At 37.6% G+C, this 20,735-nt stretch overlaps 1 protein-coding gene across 7 annotated transcripts in view; it reads right to left on the bottom strand.

The window, feature by feature from the left end:
- Positions 1-1,620: 1,620 nt before the first annotated feature.
- The window catches only part of MINDY3 (MINDY lysine 48 deubiquitinase 3), a 52,193-nt gene continuing 33,078 nt past the window's right edge, over positions 1,621-20,735 (bottom strand). For all 7 annotated transcript variants that reach the window (XM_061468348.1, XM_061468350.1, XM_061468349.1 and 4 more), the window contains 5 exons: positions 11,595-11,667; positions 10,661-10,733; positions 6,008-6,095; positions 3,880-3,951; positions 1,621-2,671 (listed from right to left, as the gene is read on the bottom strand). In XM_061468348.1, the coding sequence (XP_061324332.1) occupies positions 2,522-2,671; positions 3,880-3,951; positions 6,008-6,095; positions 10,661-10,733; positions 11,595-11,667 (456 nt within the window). In that variant the 3' untranslated portion in view covers positions 1,621-2,521. The remainder of the gene's footprint in view (positions 2,672-3,879; positions 3,952-6,007; positions 6,096-10,660; positions 10,734-11,594; positions 11,668-20,735) is intronic.

The raw sequence follows: 20,735 nt of genomic DNA, 5'->3' as shown, positions 1-20,735 counted from the left end.
AATGCTTACACACAGGTCTCAGCTGGGAATCTTCAGTTTTATTTATTGTTTTGTGAGACAGAACATAAATTGTATCTGACAGTGGACTAGAAAAAGGATGTTCATTCTAACAGATACGGGCTGTGATTCAGTGCAGGCTGTGTTGTTCAAGTCTATTACAAGCCAAGACAAATGGCAGAATCCAGGAAAAAGAGCAAGAGAAGTGACATTTCACCTTCCAAGGCATTGGTGCAAGTCTACCTAAAGACATTAACTGTGCAAAACCATCTAAAGCAAGTATCTGTCAAGCCTATTTTAGGGAAAGTAAATTTCCAGACTTGCCAGGCAGTCCAGAGGAAGAGAATCTGCTTTAATTATCCATATGCTTTTCAGTGCAACTACTCTCACACAAGACTTTCAGCATCAGGCCCACACAGCAAGACCAAATACTAAGTTAAGTGGGTTAGAGAAGATGAATTAAGGAATTTCTTCACATTATTGTCACCTGCAAAGGAATTGTTTTTTCTAGAAGAGGAGATCTCCAAAAGAGTTAAGGCAGCTGCCGAGTTCTGCAGTTAGGAATGGTCACAGGAATTTCAGAAGTTCATTTTTAAACAAGTCCTCATTGAACCTGTTTCGTAGCTGAGGGGAGGCAGGACTTCACCAGTGACCTCTGTGAGACGTCACCTGGAGCTGTCCCTATGTTGCACAGAGCCAGTTCCAGCTGGCTCCATGATGGACTTGCTGCCTGACAAAGCTGAGGAAAGCTGGTGGTGTCTCTGTGATCACAAGTTTAACAAAGCATGAGAAATGCTGTGGGGCAGCTGGGAGGGAGGAGTGAGAATATGCAAGAGAAACAGCCCCACAGATCCCAAAGACAGCAACAAAGGAGGGAAGGAGGTGCTCCAGGCATGGGAGCAGAGATTCCCCTGAAGTCTACGGTGAAGCAGGTCGTCCCCCTGCAGCTTGTGGTGAAGAAGGCTGTTCCCCTCTGCAGCCCATGGAGATCCATGGTGGAGCAGATACCCACCTGCAGCCTGGGGAGGACCCCATACTGGAGCAGGAGGATCCCGGAAGGAGACTCTGACCCTGTGGGAAGCCTGCTGGAGCAGGCTCCTGGAAGGACTTGTGGCCCCATGGAGGCAGGAGTTCATGCTAGAGCAACCAGTCAAGGCCAACCACCACAGATCTATACTGTTCCCCCACTTCCAGATGCAAACATGATACATTGTACAGTCTTGCAGAGGACATTTCTGCAAGGGTCACACACAGGATGTTCTCTTTCCACCACTACCACAGGCTTTACAGTGCACATTCTCCAACAAGGGTTTCCCCCCCAAAACTACATACCTCATTTTCAACCAAAATCAGTTTGTTTTCCTGCATGATGATCATTCTGGAGTTATATCGTTATTTACATATGAAAATAGAATCTTAAAAATTACCAACTCTGAATGTTAAATCAAGCCCCGCTGGCAATAGCAGAGCCTCTGCAATCACTGTCAAGATGCAGTAAAATATCTTCCCCACCCCGAGATGTGCTCAACTCAAAACCTGACATTTATAAACCCATGTTCCCTTTTCAGTATCTTAGAGAAGCAGGGAACAAGTTTGATTAAAACCAAACTTATAACATCATGATTCAAGGAAAAGATTTTATTTTAGGGCTAACAAGTTGATAATAAATAAAGGAATATAATAATGTAATAACAGATGTTCTCATGCACTTAACACATACAGTAACGCTGGCTTACACTGCTGTTTGGACAAACTGAAAAGAGGTATTTGGCAATATTATAAGTTTGAATAGTTAAAGGATTATAGAACAAGAAATTCTTTCCGCCGTTTTTACATTTCTTTTATACAAATTCAAATAAATATTAATACATCTATTTTTCCTCAGATTTTGCTCACTTTTAACATGCCTGATAACTAAGCCACAGTAATGTACAACTGCCAAGAAAGAGTATTTATGAATTATACTTACTGATATTCCTAAAGATGTATCATATTGATGTGACATTGTGCAAGCTCTTTAGGTAAAATTCAATTTCAGGTAAAATTGCAAAAAATTTAAACTCATTAAAACATATCCAGTGCAAAGGCCAGTCTAGTCCACACATTATGGTACTGTAATGTAAGCCAATATAATTTAAATAATAGAACATGCTTATATGATTCAGAGGAAGCTGAGTATGTTTCATGTTTTAAAGATCTGACATCTAATATGCAGATTCTGCAGTATCAGACATTTTTCAAATCTTCATGAGATGGCAAAATAATGCTAAGACTTTAGGGTTTTTTTGTTTTAAGGATAACTCACATTAACAGTACTACAGTGGCCAAAAAAGACAAACTATTATAATAGAAATCAATCTGATAAAAAAATTAAATATTCCAATTAACACTGAAAAAGTGTTTGTAATCATTATTTACAATTCATCAATGATACCAGTGTATAATTCCACACAGTCAAAACAAACCACTTTCCAAGTAATACCACTCCTTGTATCTTCCTCAAAGATCCCGTGGTTTTACGTTGTCAGTTCAAGGAAGGTGATCGATCTGTGGTCCACAGTAATTCGATATATGGCCATTTGGTTTGCAAGCAGCGTTTTACAGGAGTGTCGTCCGTCTGCAGCATTGGTTCTTCAAAACCCATAACAACAGCTGTGCCTTCTACATACATGACCTGCCAAAATGAAACCAGTTATGGCAGCCCATGGCTGTTTAAGAACACTTAAGGTGAGATGATTATTTTCATTGGGCAGGAAACGGTTTGTTATGACACTTTTTTCTTTTGATTACAAGGATTAAATCCATGAAATTTTATATACTTTTTATTTCTTCTTTTAATGAAATTAGGTATGAAAAATAAAAAATCTATCAAAACTCAAGTGCCTGAAAACCCTGATCAGGCCATATTCATTCCATTGTTAATTCAACAGTTGAGGCCCAAATTGGTATAAAAATTAAATAAGAAAATGCAACGCAAAAATTCTGTGACAACAGATCTTCTACTACTGTTGCACTTGCAAAGACTGAAACAGTTATTTCATAAGGGAAGTGTTTCTTAGACTTAACTTTATGGAGTTTTGATTTGCCATAAAATGCAACTTCTGTTGTAAACCAGCTCTTTTCAGAAAACAGTATTTTAAATGCTATAGGGAGAATCCTCAGAAAACAAAAATTTGTTTAAATTTTCTTGATTATGTGTATATGTTCAATAGCAAAAATAAATGCATTTGCCTACATTTTTGTGCATGAAACTGCTGAAGATTTCACAGGAGTAATTTTAAGGACTCATATCCAAGCTATGCCTTCTCACTTGAAGCCATTTTTGTTCCCCATGTCTATGAATGCCTTAACACTCTTCTACTCTAAATGCTAATTCAGGAACTCACATAAAAGCAGTCCTGGTGTGTCATGTGCACTCTTTCTTCCAAGAAAGCTGAAAATGAAACTTGTCATTTCCCCACTCCTGCCCCCCATGGTTCCAAAAAATATTGATTTTTGATGCAAATCTGGACTACTAAAATATAGCACAAAAAAAAATCCAAAAATCTCATTTGAGATGTAGGGTTACTTATACATGTTGCAATTTGTGTGACTCCATTGCCCTTTACAGTTCAGATACCACTTCTCATGGATAAGGATTGAAAATGCTCTATTCAAAATGTGCAGCTTAAAGAGAGAGGTAGATTAGCCAATTGGTCCAGTACACTACCTAAGATTTGTTCAGGAGCACAACACAGTTTCCAATTCCAAAGATATCCTTTTGGAATAAAATTGCTGAAGTAGTAGTTTTGTAAAACCAGTTTTGAGTATTTTGCCTGTAACTACAGTCAGTTTTGCATGCCAGTTGTTATTAGGGTTAGATTTGAGTTTATTAAATCTTACCTTTTCATTATAGTTCGATTGCTTCAGTCCATTGTAATGGTAAACAGTGAATGACTCCGAAACCCTAGAGTCCTAGTACAAAGAAGAGTTTCATGTGACACATACATTGTTGTTTCTCTTTATGAGACAGGTGCATTTAAACAGGAAGACTCAAGGACATCGTAGAAAAAAGTACAATTTCTTTAAGATGACATGAAAATTTTGTTCATCTTACCTTTCTCATTAGAAATAAAAAAAAGTCAGTAAATTAATAAGTAATACTCCAAAAGCAAGTAATGATTTTCTGTGTACATCTGGACACTCTAAACCACAACTTCAGCACTGACCATGTAGAAACCATCCTAATCTTTAAAGTCAGACACCTTATGTACTAGCCATATTTGTGTGTATTTATGACTGTCTGGATGCTACAAAGCTAAATATTTACTAAGGACCAGATCCTATCTCCAGCCCTTCATTTCAGGGCTAAGAAGTAACTTACACCTGCACTTGCCTAACTGTAAATTACTTTAACTGTAAATTCATTGTGAAAACACCTGTTCAGCTGAGGCCTAACAGCAGATGTGCTGCAGTTGTCACCTTTACAATTCCAGGTGTTTAAATGCTTTAGTCCTAAAAGGACTGAAAAGCTTTGCATTTCACTGAATCAGGAAAAAAAAATCAGGTGCAATACAATCTCTTTTATGCCTAGTGGACCAGGCTCCAAACAAAAGCTTATCATTTTTTTAAGCAGACTGAGGTAAAGGCTGGAATGAGAAAAATCTACTTGGGTTACAGTATATCCATCAGATTACAAAAAGCCCTTATTCATTTTTCTCCTCTTGCATGATTCAAAACCCTTATCTCTGTATGGGTCTCTCACAGCAACACAAGCTGTTCAGTGGAGGGGTGGTGGTGAAAAGGAATAGTAAGTAGTAACTCACAGAAATTGCTTCACAGAGATAAATAAAATCGAGCTTTGCTGGGAAGACATGAGGACACTTATTCTGCTCACCAAGGAAGGTATGCTCATCCTGAAGGAAAAGAAGTGCTGCTTTCCAGTTCCTGCCCCATGGATGTCAAGAATTTTGTGCAGCAATTGTTTCCCAAATAGTGGGCTATCAGGGAATTGAGGAATCCCTCTCTCCAAGCGACTGCCCAAAACAGCACTAAGGAGTCAGGCTTGCTCTCTCAGGCTGAATGATCTTTGTTTAAGCCAACAGCTTTGAACAGGAAAGCTGAGGTACCTTCCTGCTTTTGAGGTGGCATTTAGCACTTTCTAAGAGAGTAAGAATGGGGTTTGGAATATTCGCATCAAAGAAGGAATCAAATCTATATCTCAGCACTAGCTATGTGTTATTGTATAAAGAGAAACATTAACAATTCCAACTATCACTAGCATCTGTTTCCTCACACTGTTTTAGAGAAAGACACTCATCTTCATTTCTACAAAAGCCTCGAAAGAAGTACTCCTCTCAGCCCTTCTCTTGCCTCCACCAGCCTATCTTTCTGTCCCTGGAGAAACTTTCCCCCTTCTGCTGATAGAAGCACTGGCATGGCCATGGCACAAACCTCCATAAACCTCCAAGGAGAGCTCCCATCTGGACCAGCTCCCTGTTCTGGAATTTTCCATTACCCTGGCACACACACTGACTTCCACATATGCTAAGCATAACTCTAACACAACTTTTTGTTAAACTGTCAAAAATTTTACATTATTAGAGATACAATAAAAATAGTTTTAAAGATGCTTGTAATCTTTTCCCATTTGCTAGCAATTACAGCAGACAAGAATGATAAAAAACAGCATGGTCATTTATTCTCAGAAAAAACAAATTTATGTGAACTTTCTGAGGAAGGAACCAGTTCAGTTTCAAATGCAAACTGATCATATATTTCCTGAAGTTGATTTTGGAACTTGTTGCTACAATGGAGTTTCCTTCCAGTATAAAGCTGACAAAATCATGGACAACTTATGCAAAATGGAAGCCTCCAGTTTGTTGTACAATACAAGAAATCATTTGCTGGTCAGCTGTTCTGAATGCAATACTTGTTATTAGAAACAGTTCTGTGATACTGATGGAAGTGTTTAATGAATCAAAAATACAAGAATAGACAATGCTTTGCAGCAATAAAGTGCTACTGATACCTGCTCAGGGAAGAATTCTTGCAGAAAGGGACCCAGTAATATGATGCCCAGTCCTTCTGGGTCTAATTTGGTCTTCATGAGGTTTACACTGTGACAAAAACATTGAATATAAAAGTATGAGTAAGACATTTTTATTATTGCCTAAGTTACGCTGTGCTACCACAGTACTGGCTGCCAAATATAGCAAAACCATCCTATTTTTAATCGTGACAACTGCACCAGAATGGCATGCAAGTTGCCAAAACACAGTTATTTTTAAATAAAAGTAATTTGTTATTTTAAATTAAGTAAGTGCTAATTCTGAAGGACCACCATATTTGGTAAAATAATTTGAAACCCATATAATCTAAAACCAGGTTTACAACCCAAAAGGTGTTTTGCTATCTTGGAAGCATTCTTGAACTTAAGAGACATAAACCAGTCAGCTTTCAAATACAGCTCTGTAACTGCCAAGCAACCTGTTTTTAAATGGAGACTTGAAAAACCTCCAAGATTTTCTCTAAGTACACTGAAATAAAATTAGAGTTTAACAGATACATTTCTTATTTACATCACATCCTTGATATCGAAGAAGCCAAACCCAATAAATAATGAAAATATTTACAGTTCTAATCTGACAGCCTTACTGCACGAATCTGGTACCATTTCAGGTCACTACAAATGAATGTCAATTCTAACTTTTTATTTCTATTTAAGCAATATATTTCTACAGACATCAGATCACTTAAACATTTATCTGCATCTGCCTATCCTTTTGGCTAAGTTACAAGTTGTACCATACACAAGAATGTCCTCATCGGGTCAGACCGACTGAGCGTCTTGCCAGTATGCTCTTTCTGACACTGGTCAGTAGTGGATGCTTATGATAGAGTACAACAAGAGAGACAGTGATATCCTTAGTTTACCCTCCCCATTTCCAGCAGTCTGCTGTTCAGACATCTTCAGTGAGAGGCAGTACAGAAAACACAAAAGTATATACTTCCTCTTTCCGTGAACGTGCCTAATTGGCTCTGAACCCACATACACTTGTGGCATTTCATAACCTCTGCTCACAAAATTAAACTACAGATTCTGGGAATAAGTATCTCCTCCCGTTTTGAACCTGTCACCTGATCATTCAGTTTAGTAACACCTCATTTTTGCATTGTGAGAAGCAATTAACAATCAGTTTGTATTTATTCAGAAACCCCTGATTTTACAAACCACTCTTACATGCCAATGGCTATCTTTCTTTTCCAGGTCAAACAGTCCTAACCTAGTTCTTCCTTGTACTAATGCCATCCTTAATATTAATTATTAATAACTTTCAATTAGCCTTGTTGCCTGATGACTTTCTACAATGCTCTTTTTAAGATGGAGTGAAACATCATACATTTATAACATGGCAATAACTTTCAATTAGCCTTGTTGCCTGATGACTTTCTACAATGCTCTTTTTAAGATGGAGTGAAACATCATACATTTATAACATGGCAATAACTTTCAATTAGCCTTGTTGCCTGATGACTTTCTACAATGCTCTTTTTAAGATGGAGTGAAACATCATACATTTATAACATGGCATAATTTCTAGAAATCCCACTCTATGTCTGTCTGCTACTGAGAATCAGTTTAAATCTAAGATGTATTTCCTGCATCTAGCTCACAGGCCAACAATGTTTATGTAAAATCAGGATTGTTTTATTCCCTGTGCAATCGTTCACTTTTGTTGTACTGAGACTTCTCCGTTAGCCCATCTTCCAGTCTCCTGGTTTTGACTGGCTTAAAGAAAGTACTACTGGTTTTTACTTTATAACTGTGCAGATTAGTCTTCAGAAGATTTTAATTCTGCTTTATTTTGTATTTAATGTTCCATAAATATAGATTCTTCCCTATTTTTTTTCATGCAGGCACTACATTTTCCTTTCAGGAGACAGCGTCTTAGCTTCTCATAGCTGCCTCTTTTACCACGTAGGCCTTTAACCACTTAGGTCTCTTTCGCCAGTGTATGTGGGCAGAAAGTGTCTTTCTAAGATATTTTCGATTACTGCTGCAGGTAAGCATTTTACCTTTTGGCTACCAGTTATATGTCTTCGTTTTTAAATTTTTAGCAGTTTCTTGGTCCTAACATAGTACTAGCAGTAAATTACTTGGCTTTTTTTTTGTTTCTGCGCCGATTCACACAGAATATATCACGTAATTCTCAAGAGTGGCTCTATTAAGGAGCTTGGAAGAGGAGTTTTAAGGTTCTTAAGACTGAATGTGGTATTGTGATAATCCTATAAACTCTCTTAATTTAATAGCTAGAAAAAAAAAAAGACATTTCACTATTCAAGTGAAACTACAACTGAGGATTCGCAAGATACTGGACTTTAAACCTTCTATTCCTCATTCTTACTCTCACTTTAAGATATTTCAGTAGCTGTCTGAAACCTGCTGAAATTCTCGAAATCCTTAACAGAGTTGTAAAAACACTGTGTTTGTAAACAGAACCAAGGCAGTAAAGTTAACTTTGAAAATGCACTTAAAATTCCATAATGAAATTAAAACAAGCTATATACTCACTAATGAAATATAAGAACTGTTTAAAAATGCAGAGCCATGCTGTTTTTAAGTATGGACAGTGTATAAAAGCTAAACCAGTTAAGCAGGAGGGGAGATTTAATAAAATTTGATTGCTGTTTGAGGCTTTTTCATTCAGCAAATAGTTAGCACTGTTCAGTGTTACTGATACTGCAGCAGAGCTACCAAGACAAGTGTATGTGCATGCTCCAGTCACTTCAGTAAGAGGCCTAGCATCTTAACTGAAGAGGTTATGAATACTGGGGTGATGATACTGATGGCAATTGCACTGTAATGGATGAGAAGTGTTTGGGGACAAAAGCCTCTAGCACTAGTCAAACAGACAGATAGGATAAAATGTTTTAAACAAGCTAAACCTAGATTGACAGATGTACTCAACTCAGTGCCCTAAAGATTATCAGATGTTTTTTTAGAAACAAACAGACAAAACCAAACAAGAGACCTGGGTTGTTAGATGTATTTACTAAAAGACTAGAAAATTTTACTAAAATCACAGGCAGTGGTGTTGAGTACTGGAATGGCTAAGCCACCTTGGTAATTCACATCTGCCCTACGAAGTTTTCCCTTCTATACTTCTTAACCTCTAAGCAGGTCTGAATATTACTCATCTTGAGATTCTGAGAAGCTCGAAGACTTGGATTAGATGATCACAAAGCATTTCCATTTAGTTCTTGAACTAAAAATGCAAGGAGTACACTTGGAAGCAATGACTTTATTTTTACCTAAAAACAAGCAAACGAACAAAAAACAACCAGAAAAACCTGTGTGGAACAGATAGGACATCTTAAGTAGGTCCCCAAGACAGTAATAATAGACAACGAACAAATTAGACAACATTTAAGAGGAGGTGATGATTTGGTCATGTTTTTCAATATTGCAGACCTTCTGACTGGCTCCTCCTACACCATTTTGTATTTGATGTGCTATGGGCAACAAAATAGGCCAGGGCTATGCCACAAATACCCTGAAGGCTGAACATCCAAACAGAAAAAATGCTGAATGCAAAAGGAGGATTTTTGTGGATTTACTGAGGCAGCAGAACAAAATGGCCAAAAGAAAGCTTCTGACACCTATTAAACTAAGGCTTTTTTCTTTACCTCACTTAAAAACACCTACCGTATCTTTTGCAGATTTCACCATGTACTAACATATTATGAATGCCAGCCTTTTGGTCTTGGATTTTTTCCGGTTTTAGTTTCCTGGGTGTCTTCTGATTTCAATTTTCACTCCTACTCCTCATACAGAACAGCTCAGTAAACTTTGTTGTATTTAGTAACGTTTGAAAGGACAAAAAATGGCATCAATCAAATCTCAGAGAGCTGTGGTAAGCAAACTTGCAGTTTCCAGAGCCATTCTACAGGAAGAACGGGTTTAGACCCCAATAAACTAGACTCTGTGTCTTCAAAAGGGCAGAACCATCTTTTGGAGAGGTAAAAAAGTTCAAGCACATAGTCCTCCTAAACATTTAGCAGCAAAACATGGTAAGCTTTGACACTGAAGGCTGTTAACTGCTGCCACTGAATATTAGTCCTGATCCACATTAAGATCTAAAATAAATAACTTTTTCATTTGATAGTTTTAACTCTAATCCTAGAAATCAAGATGTCATCTCTGGAAACAAATGACAATTATAAGCACTACAGGGTACTGAGTGCTGGTGAAAACAGAAGTATAACTAAAACAGTTTCAGCTCCAAACTGTGTAGACAGATCCAGGGCTAATCCAATGCTATTCTGCCTTTGAATACCTAGAATATTTGGCTCTTTTATCACAGTTTCACTGTCACCCAACATATGGGAATATCTTCAAAATTATCTCCTCAATATATAGTAATACAGTAGATGAGGGGTTTTTTTGGTTTCTAATTATCACTACAAAAGTTAGACATTTTAATTTTAATTCCTCGTGTTTAATTTAAAGCTGACTTAAACACTCTAAAATAACACTGCCCCCAGAACGCAAGCTAGAAAAGTCCAGAAGACCCCCCCAAATTATAACTGACACATGGTTAATTGAAACCAGAAAAAAACCCTTAAATTATAATTACTGTGTGGTTAAACCTCTTTAGTAATTAAATTTCATTGTACTTACTATTCAGGATCTGACACAAGGTCCAGAGCCTTCATTACGTCTTCTAGTAGAGAGTCAGATATAAAACCATTATCTGAAGAAGTAGCAAAGCTCCTCATTAGGAAAAGAAACAAGCTTTCCAGAAATACACATTTTACTCAAAAATACAAATATTGCATATATTTATCTTTAAAATTCACACGCGTGAGGTTCTAGAAGGAACATAGTTTTCAAACACTTCTCTCCCTCTTCAATAAAGAAAGAGAACTGTAACACAGAAACTCTGTTTATCCATTCATACACTCAGTAGCTTAATACTCACTAAGAATTCAATCTTTTTATAGCAATCTCCATCTCCACTAGATACCTTGGGACAACAACTGTATTTTTTTTCGATTAATTAAACCGGCACCTGAATGGCAGACATCTGCTTTCCAAAACATAAGAAAATTTTCTGTGTATGCCACATACATTCAAGAACAAAATTTCATGAAGAATGCAACCACAGTGGATCAGTTATTTTAAGAAAATGTAACATAAGGGAAATCAAATTATATTAAAGCTTTATGTTAATTAGAAAGAACATTACAAGGTTAAAAATCTTATGCTACAAGAACTCCACAGCATTATACGCAACCTCCCTTACTATAGAATCCTCAGGAAATTTCTTCACATTACTTGTAGATTGACTTCCATATAGAAAACACCTACTCTTACATATTAAGTATTTTATTCTTCTCTTAATCAGCTCAAGTATAAACAGGGTATTACCCTGGCATGGAATTTGAAATGGATTTGAAAGTGCAGTATTTGGAACAAATTTTAGAAAATGATGGTCCTCTTTTTTGAAGAGATACCCTACACAATGCAGAACTCATCACTACCTGGAATCTGTCTCTGCTAGTGAGTACGTTTCAACAAAAAGTCTTATTTCAACATGAAGTACAGCCCTTACCCTCAGGGTCGTATGTCTGGAAAACCCTTCTAGCTTGTTCCGAAGGCGCTTCAGGGGCAACAAGAGCCATATCCTTAGGAGAAAAAAAAAAAAAAAAAAGGAAAAAAAAAAGAAAAAAGCTTTCAGAATATTCTTAATTCAGATCCAGATTACTAAGGAAATGCTTAGCCATGCTACACAGAGTTGGACATTAAATTAATGAAAATGTAAATACAACAGAAGAAAAATTCAGGTCATTTGGCAATATTGCTGATATGTTAACGATTATTCCACAGACTTCTAGACATATTTTACTAAGTCTTTTCGTGCACATGTTGTGGCACAAAAGCTAATTGGAGAATATATATATTATGTGGAGTTTTAGATTTATAGTATTGTTCTTTGTGTCAGAAAACACACATACACGTACCCAGTGAAACTGAGTGTACTATGAATATAATGAAATATATAAACATTATTTAGATAGAAAACTGTTAGAGAATGTTTTAAAGCCCATCTCATAGAATGGCAGAACATCAATTCATTAGCTGCACGAAAAAGTATGATTTCAACAGCAGCTATTGTAATATTTCTATTTATCTGTGACTTTTTTAATCTCAAATACAATCATGCTTTCCAAAACATATGCGGAGGCACACTATTGAAAACCAGCAATAAACACAGCCCTCTGGTTTTATGCCCCCAAAATTACTAGGAAAAAAAGTGAAATTGGTAAGTTACTTACGAGAAGTTAAAGGTGGCATAAATAGTAAGAAATGCACCTATTCAAGACACCCTTTAATCTAAAAGGATATAAAGATCTGATGTTCAAATAGAACATAAAACTCCAAAACAGAGCTCCAAAACCTAATTGCTAGGAGTACTTTAATTCCTACATCTCCTCTTGCAAATTTACAATCACCCATGTAGTTTTTCACAAAGAAAGGAAAATGAAAAACTTGCTCAGAGGGCAACACTGCATTTGGCAATACCAGTGCCAGTTTTAATTCCCGTCAAAGTGAAAACATGGTGTTACCTGCTGTGCTGTGAACAGTAAAAATAAAACCCTAGAAATAGCAGCACTGACATTACCCTGAGTAATATTCAACTCTGAGAAATGTGCTTTTTTCGTATTGTATTAAGTGAACTAATTTGTTACAAACCAAAAAGTTACGTTAAAGTCTTTTATAAAGTATATGTTTTGGGTTTTTTTCCTGTTCACTTCCTGTTCAGCTCAATTTTGCTTTCTGAAGATGACTTAGATTTTCCTGAAGCAGAAAATCATGACACCATCCTCTCATTATACCTGTATGTACTAACAGTGAACTTTGGTTTAAACCATACGAGTCTGTAAGTGTGAAGGAAAGCCCAGAAAAGAAATCAGAAAATGCAAAATTAAAAGATGCATAATGACCTACTGTTAACAGATTAAGAGACCTGCTTCGGGGAAGGAACAGAAGCAAATCATACATTTGACCAGAATTCCACTCTTACCCCGTTTCACTTAATAGCTGACTCCAAACCAGTCAAGAATTTTAAGTATACACTTAATGGCTTCCAGCATATACTTAACTTTCCTGAATGAAAGCCAACTGCCCAGGACACACCAATAAGAATAATGAGAAACACAACATATGCTTAAAAATAATAGGTAACAGTTTTACTTTGAACAGATAAATGATGTAGCTATTTCTGACATAAGGTGCAAACAATGGGGGGTTACAGAGCTCCTCTCATTTCCATGTAGAGGAGAGACAAGAATTTGGTATTTATACAGAATTATATTAGACAAGAAAGAGACATCTGTGCTGTCTTCCAAGGCTCTAGATCAGTAGCCCATTATATGCTTTCACTCCTAAGGGCCACTCCATTGCCACTTGAGCACAATGCAAAACATCTACATTACAAAGTGAAGCAGTGCATAGAGGGAAGGACTGAAGTTCAATTTGCTGTGATGCACTGAAGGGGGTATCCACACTGCAACTTTACTGGGAATGAAGTTTGTGCCAAATATCAGATTAGGAAGAATTTCTCCACTGTGAGGGTGATGGAACAAGTTTTCCTGAGGAGCTGTGGCTGCCCCATCCCTAGCAGTGCTCAAAGCCATGTTGGACGGGGCTTGGAGCAACCTGGTCTAGTGGAAGATGTGGCAGGGGGGTTGAAACTAGATGAGCTTTGAAGTGCCTTCCAGCCCAAACCATTCTATGACTCTGTAACTAGAACACCTACAGAAAACCAGTACTTTAACAGTATCTTCATGTTTATGTATGTTCAAATTTTTTTTCTTAAAGTACATTGTAGATAAAGAGACCATAGTGCTTTAATAACATCTACAGCTCAACATAAATAGGTTCATGATGCCAAACTATGTATAAAGTTGTGCAGTTGTTCAGTATATATTCTCTGTGATTCTCTATAATAACTCTTCTATAACTGGTAATGCTAATGTGATTATATAAGGTACACACATACACCGTAAGGTTTGATAATATGTGACCAACTCTTAAATAATTTGGAATACTCCAGAAGTTTAATTTTTTGGGGTCAGTATTACAGAACATACTAAGTAGGAGTAGATTTCACTATCAGTAAATAACAGTAAACTACTGCAAATAATTCTCAGTTTAAAATTGATGGTGCCGTAGTATATACAGCTTATTAACACAAAATGGTCACTGATTTTAATATTCGGGGTTTAATTGTAACAAGGGGATCTTTTTTATGGTAGGCTCCCATTAATGATTAGCAGCTCATGGAGCCACTGTAACAAGGGAGAACTCTTAAAATTTCCATGGTATGGAAGGATATGACCAATGTAACTTCCAACTGCACAGACATATTATTTAAAATGCAAACTACATAGTTCTACTTTGGTTTATGAGCATGCAGTTCTTTCCATAAAATCTTAATGTAATCCAAGAATAAAGACTATCATTAGCACTGTCCTCCCTCCCCTCAAATTATCTTGTTAATGCTGTTCTTTCCACAGTTTCATGTGACGCAAACCAGATTTTTTAAAATAAATTTCCTGCAACTACCAATTTTTTTTTTTTTTTGATAGACCAATTGCAGAGTGTGCATTTCTGTTGGCATTTTGGCTTTCCAGGTTACTTCAGTTATTTTAGTCACCGAATGCACTACTTAATACTGAAAATTCTCTATGTCTTTCAACTGAACTTTCAAATATGGTAAAGCCTCCCAATTATTACATATTAATGCTTTTTATTCATTGAATGTGATTTACTGATACTCTAAGCAAGTCATTTCAGGGGGAAACTTAAAGTTACCTGTGTTGGAGACATTACCAAAATCCTGCATCTCTTATCTTCAAAATAATTCTAGCTTTCAACTGAGACTGTTGTACTATAAATAGTTAAAACCACAAGATTTTAACCCTGTATATACAAATCCCATGCATTGTCTAACTTCAGATGTCACTCACTTCCAGTATCCAGAAAACTTTAAAAGTTCAACTAGTCCATGTATTTGTTTCTAGAGAGAAAAAAAGTAACATAGCTCTTTCAGGCCGCAAAGCTGAAAACGTGACAAACATCTAACAAAAACATACTTCAGCTGCCCAAGCTGGTATTTCATCATATGTGCCAAAATATATCCCTCACCCCAGCCTTATGAATTGTATTTTGATGAATCCCATGCATTGAAAGTTCCATATAAGGGAATCCCATCAACAGTTAATTATAATAATTATTTCCAATACCAAGTACAACATGTCACAAAAATCATGCTTCACTCGCTGGCTCTTGTGATACACAAACAAGTCATTTTATATTACTTTGAAAATTTATTCTCATCAGTAGTACCAGTTATTTTAAGATTCCATGTTTACCCTCAGAGGCAAAAAATACTCTTTGTAAGTTTTAATGAAAACGTTCCAGAAGTTTTCATTCTCCAAACCAAAAGCAGGACATAATGGCTAAGCCACGCTGAAATCCTGGCTAAGAATTTTTACAAAGATCCCACCCTGAAAGACCTGTTGCCCTTGAAAATGAAATCTGTTTGCATATGGACTGCTCTACAGTTCTACACCAGCACTGTTGAGTGATATGTGGAAGAACTGCATATTGTAGCACTAACCTCCTTCTTAAAAATTTGCCTAAAGACAATATAGAAACACCGATAAATTCTCAATTTGCTATAATCAGATCTGCAAGAACAACGATTATTTAATCCAGTCTTGTATTACAGAGAAAAACATGTATTTTTCAATCCTATAATCAGTGGCTTTCAAGCTATCAAGTTTCCTAAAATGGTTTCCTAAGAAAACAAGGTTGATGAGATCTCTGAAACCAATTCCCATCTCTCTAGCTGACTTCTGAATCCATTGCCCAATTTCCATGTTATTTAACAGACAGAATGGGGTCTCATGACTTCTTGTTGAAAGTGGAAGCCAAGCAAGGAGGAAACATACTGGTTTGTGTGCCCACCGAGAGGGAAGGCAGAATCCTGCTGTGAACTGCTATGTTGGGCAACAGGTAGACAACCATTCAAACACTGCTGGCCCAAGCCCAGACCTGGACTGCACACTTGTCTCCTGTGGACTACCACAGGAGACAAGTGGTGGGTTATTATAGCAGGTATGAGTGTGTGGGAGTGGGAGAAAGAGAGGTGCAAGACAGAGATGGAAATTGAAAGATTAAAAATCACTTCAGAAAGGGTCTAGGAGACAAGCTGCTGGAAGACGGGCTTCAGATGGTTTGTTCTTACCTATGGGGAAGTTTAGGTTGGATATAAGAAGGAAATTCTTTCCTGTTAGGGTGGTGAGGCACTGGAATGGGTTGCCCAGGGAGGCTGTGAATGCTCCATCCCTGGCAGTGTTAAAGGCCAGGTTGGACGAGGCCTTGGGTGATATGACTTAGCGTAAGGTGTCCCTACCCACTGCAGGGGGGTTGGAACTAGATGATCCTAAGGTCCTTTCCAACCCTAATGAATCTATGATTCTATGTGCTTTGACACAGAAACGCTTACGTGTGTAGTTTTAAATTAGCTTAAAGTAGTTGCACTGCCAGAAGCAACCTTGGATTTCTTCAGAGAAATCCTTTATTAAGGTTCACATCACTCTTGAGGGCTTCAGAGATGGCAAAACATTTGGTGAAGATACAGACTGTTCTGACAGATGCTGGGGAGGGAGATGGCAGCAAAAGACCACATCAGAAATCCAAAAATCATTTGGTAAAAGCATGGGTCCAATAAAGAGGAGAATAATGGGTAGTTATCCCATTATCCGTGCCACTTCCATGAAGGATCCCTGAAATGGGACAGAGTTGGAGAACTATGCTGTAGCAACAAACCTGTAAATTCCATACTAAAGCATTTGATGTTACTTGACATAAATGTCAGTTGAAAGACTGCCAGTTGGGCTCTGAACAGAAAGATGGGCAATGAAGACTAGTTCAAGACTCCCACTGCTGTTTACGGACATCATCTGCACCAACAGTCTGGAAGGGCTGCTACCCGTAATTGTTGCAGTGGTAGTATCCTCTACAAACTGCTCACAGTGCTTTTCCTGTGCTGGCTGGTGGAATATGAAATTGGTCTGCGGCATGTTATCTTCTGTGATAGAAGACATTAAAAGTGTCAAACTAGTGGAAAATACCCATAGAATACTAGGAAGAGTAAAAGATTTTACTGCTTGAGAGCTGTATACAGAGAAACTGAAAGAAACATCCTTGGCTTAGTTGTCCCTACACAAGAGCACTGTAGCCACAACTGTTCCCACTTCAGAATGGTAGGTGTCTAAGATCATATACTGTATCCTGCTCAGCCCTGAAAAGGGACTGTGGTCTACTTGGGATTCAGAAAAAGCCACAAGAAAATCCTTTCCTTGAACAAGGGAGGAAAAAGACAAAGGGAAGCATGCTACCTCCGTGGTAGCAAAGTTCTTGTCACAGGTTAGATAATAAAATACAGGCCTTCTAATTCAGACCAGTAGAAGATGACACAGTTTATCTGGAAGTGTTCAAAGGGTAGAGGTGGTGGTGAAGAAACACTCATGGTTAGCAATTTGTTTCAGCAAGGTTGCTGAAAGGAAGCAAGCTGGCTCTAGTTGCACTCTGCCTTGTGAGTAAGAGTGAAAGGACTGCATTTACTTGGCAGTACCTCCATCACCTTGCTGGTACTGCAAATGAAGAGAGCTCTTAATAGGGCAAAATGAAAAGGTACATAAGGATAACTACTTATTGAGATCCTTTTTCACCTTCACCCATACTACCCAGTCAAAAAAGGAAGCCTACTTGATCCAAGGGTGGGGTGAGGCTGTAGAGGAAAAGCAAACACAAACCAAAGAGCGAGAATTAGTAATACTGAGATCTACAGTGAGCACGCTCTTGGCCTATCCATCTGGAAAGCAGGGCTTAGCATACACTCAGCTAAGTTACGGAAATCCTAATATAAGGTCCATTCCTGTGGGAGAGGATGGTTTAATGAGACAGTCATCAAAAAAAGCCACAGCACTGCAGTCTTTCAAAAACTAGAGAAACTCAAACTACAGTTACATTGCCACAGATGATGTTTTTTTTAGTTCAAAACACTGCAAGAAGGTAACAATTCACTTGTTGACACACACAGTAAGAGCTTTTTCACCACGTTTCCTGCTTTGAAGGACAGATTGTAAGAGATTACTGCAGAGTCATATACATTAGGTATATACTGTGGTTTTTTTTTAAATTATCATTCACTTGTTTTGCTCATCATCACAGAACAAAGACTGCTCTGAAAACAAAAATATGTTACTGGAATTATACACTAAGAGTTAGCAAACTTGAGTTTATTGGAATTCTCTATTACTAAATTCTAATTACTAAATTACATATTACCCCCCAGTCACAAATTTAACCCAAAAGGGCAGCTTTTCAAATTATTTGTTGTTTGCCATATTTAGATATTTATTTCTTTAGGACAGAATACAGTAGTATACAAATGCCAAACTTCATTCCAAAGAGGAACCAAACTGGAAACCCGCAAATCCCATGGTTTAGGACTCCCCAAAACTACACAATGTAATTTAATTTATTCAAGAGAAATAGTAGCTTCCATTATCATGCTACTTTTTTCCTACTTTAGAAAAATATCTGTATTAGATAACTTTCCTATACCTAATACAGTTTCTATATCTAATACTATTATGTCTAATATATCTAATACATATATGTGAAGTGTTTGCTATAAAACCTGTGGTGAGCATTAACATACTATTTGGCAATTACAATAAGGTGGGAAATGAACAAGTACGACAGATGGGTTCATCCATCAAATTGATGTCTCTCAAATTTAGAAACAAGGATGTCATGCAGGACAGTGTCAAACACTGCGCAAGTCACAAGTCTAGATGACACTAACTGCTTTGTCCCTGTCCAGCTCTGCAGCCCCATCATAGAAGGCCACCAAACTCGTCAGTCATCATTGTTTTTCATGTGCCTTTGCATGGCTTCCAGGAGAATCTGCTCCAAGATTTTGCCAGGCACAGAGGTGAGACTGACTGGTCTGTAGTTCCCTGGGTCATCCACTTTCACCTTCTTGAAAATGGGAGTTATGTTTCCTTTTTTCCAGTTGTTGGGAACTTCACCTGACTGCCATGATTTTTCAAATATGATGGCCAGTGGCTTAGCAACTTCATTTGCCAGCTCCTTCAGGACCCGTGGATGGATTTCATCAGGTCCCATAGACTTGTGCACATTCAAGTTCCCAGGATGATCTCAAACTTGATCCTCTCCTACAGTGGGCCTAGGGTCTTCATTCTCACAGTCCCTGCTTCTGCCTTGCAAAACTTGAGCAGCAGGGCTAGCACACTTGTCAGTGAAGGCTGAGGCAAAGAGGTCATTAAGAACCTTGGCCTTCTCCAAATCTCTCATGCTCTGACAGTGAGGAGGGGTACAAAAGCCAGGAGGGAACAGAGACAGGACACCTGACCTGAACTAACCAGAGCTAGTTCATTCCATACCACAGCATGTCATGCCCTGTATATAAACTGGGGGGAGTTACCCAGAGGGCACAAATCGCTGCTCAGGTCGGGCTGGGTATTGGTCGGCGGGTGATGAACAATTGTATTGTGCAACACTGATGTTTACTTTTTGGTTTTCCTTTCCCCTTTTAATGTTATAGTCTCTCCCCTTGTTATTTATTTTTTATTATTGTTAGTAGTAGTAGTATATTGGACTTTGGTTTACATTCCTTTGATTCTCCTCCCCATCCCACCCAGAGGGAAGGGAGGGATGACTGAACAGCTGTGTGGTGCTGAGTTACTGGCTGGCTGTAAACCATGACAACATTGTATTAAAAAAGGTGTGTTAAAAAACACCTGATGTCAGCACTCAGTGGGTCACTGTATCCCACTGCACTGCCACCTGAGCAATAGCATAAACAATACTTCACTACGTAGTATAGAAGAAAACAGAATAATCATCGCAGAACTGAGCAGGACATGAACCTGGAAAGGCTGGGGCACCTGACCAGTGGAATAAGCAAATGGTGGAGGAAAAAGCATTTTTGTTTTTTTTACTTCATTTAGCATTAGGAATAATACTTTTTTATGCAACACTTTTCTGTAAATACAAATTTGGTTGATATTTAAAAGCTGCAATACTATTAAAAACCTCTGTAAATGTATTCATCATATTTAAACAATGAGCCAGAAGGCCTATTCCTCCAAATTTGAAAAACAGAATATCTACCCGTCATGTGATGACTCAGGCCCAATGTCTTCGCTATTGTATCAAATATAGCTGGAACCAACATTGGTTTCACACCTAAAAAGGATACAGAATAATACAATGAGGTTCTCAGCCTTTTTTCCTATGCTGTTTGTTGACTTTTAGATCACTTTATACAGTGACTTAAAAACTATAAAACTGCATTTAGCAATGTCTTTGATGCATTTACTATTTGGAAGCTGCTCTGCATATACCACCAAAAAGAAAACAAAAGACTAAAATTTATTTCTTTAAAAAACAGCCTTTCATTTGATAGGACAACATGCATAAACTATAAGCTGCTCATACCTTCCTCCTGAAACAGGAGGCTGCAATTCCTTCTAGATGTTAATACTCTTATTTGGTACAGCCCATTCCATTACCATTCCAGTCTTCAATTCCAATAAGTCACTCATTCAAATATGAGGAAAAGGTACTCCTCAGGACTGCTTTGCCT

The sequence above is a fragment of the Pezoporus flaviventris genome, unplaced genomic scaffold (genome assembly GCF_033815535.1).
Source record: "Pezoporus flaviventris isolate CSIRO_AGI_PZ_B2104156 unplaced genomic scaffold, CSIRO_AGI_Pfla_v1 ptg000047l, whole genome shotgun sequence".
In the NCBI taxonomy this organism is placed as follows: domain Eukaryota; kingdom Metazoa; phylum Chordata; class Aves; order Psittaciformes; family Psittacidae; genus Pezoporus; species Pezoporus flaviventris.
This window is presented reverse-complemented; position numbering and strand designations above follow the sequence as displayed.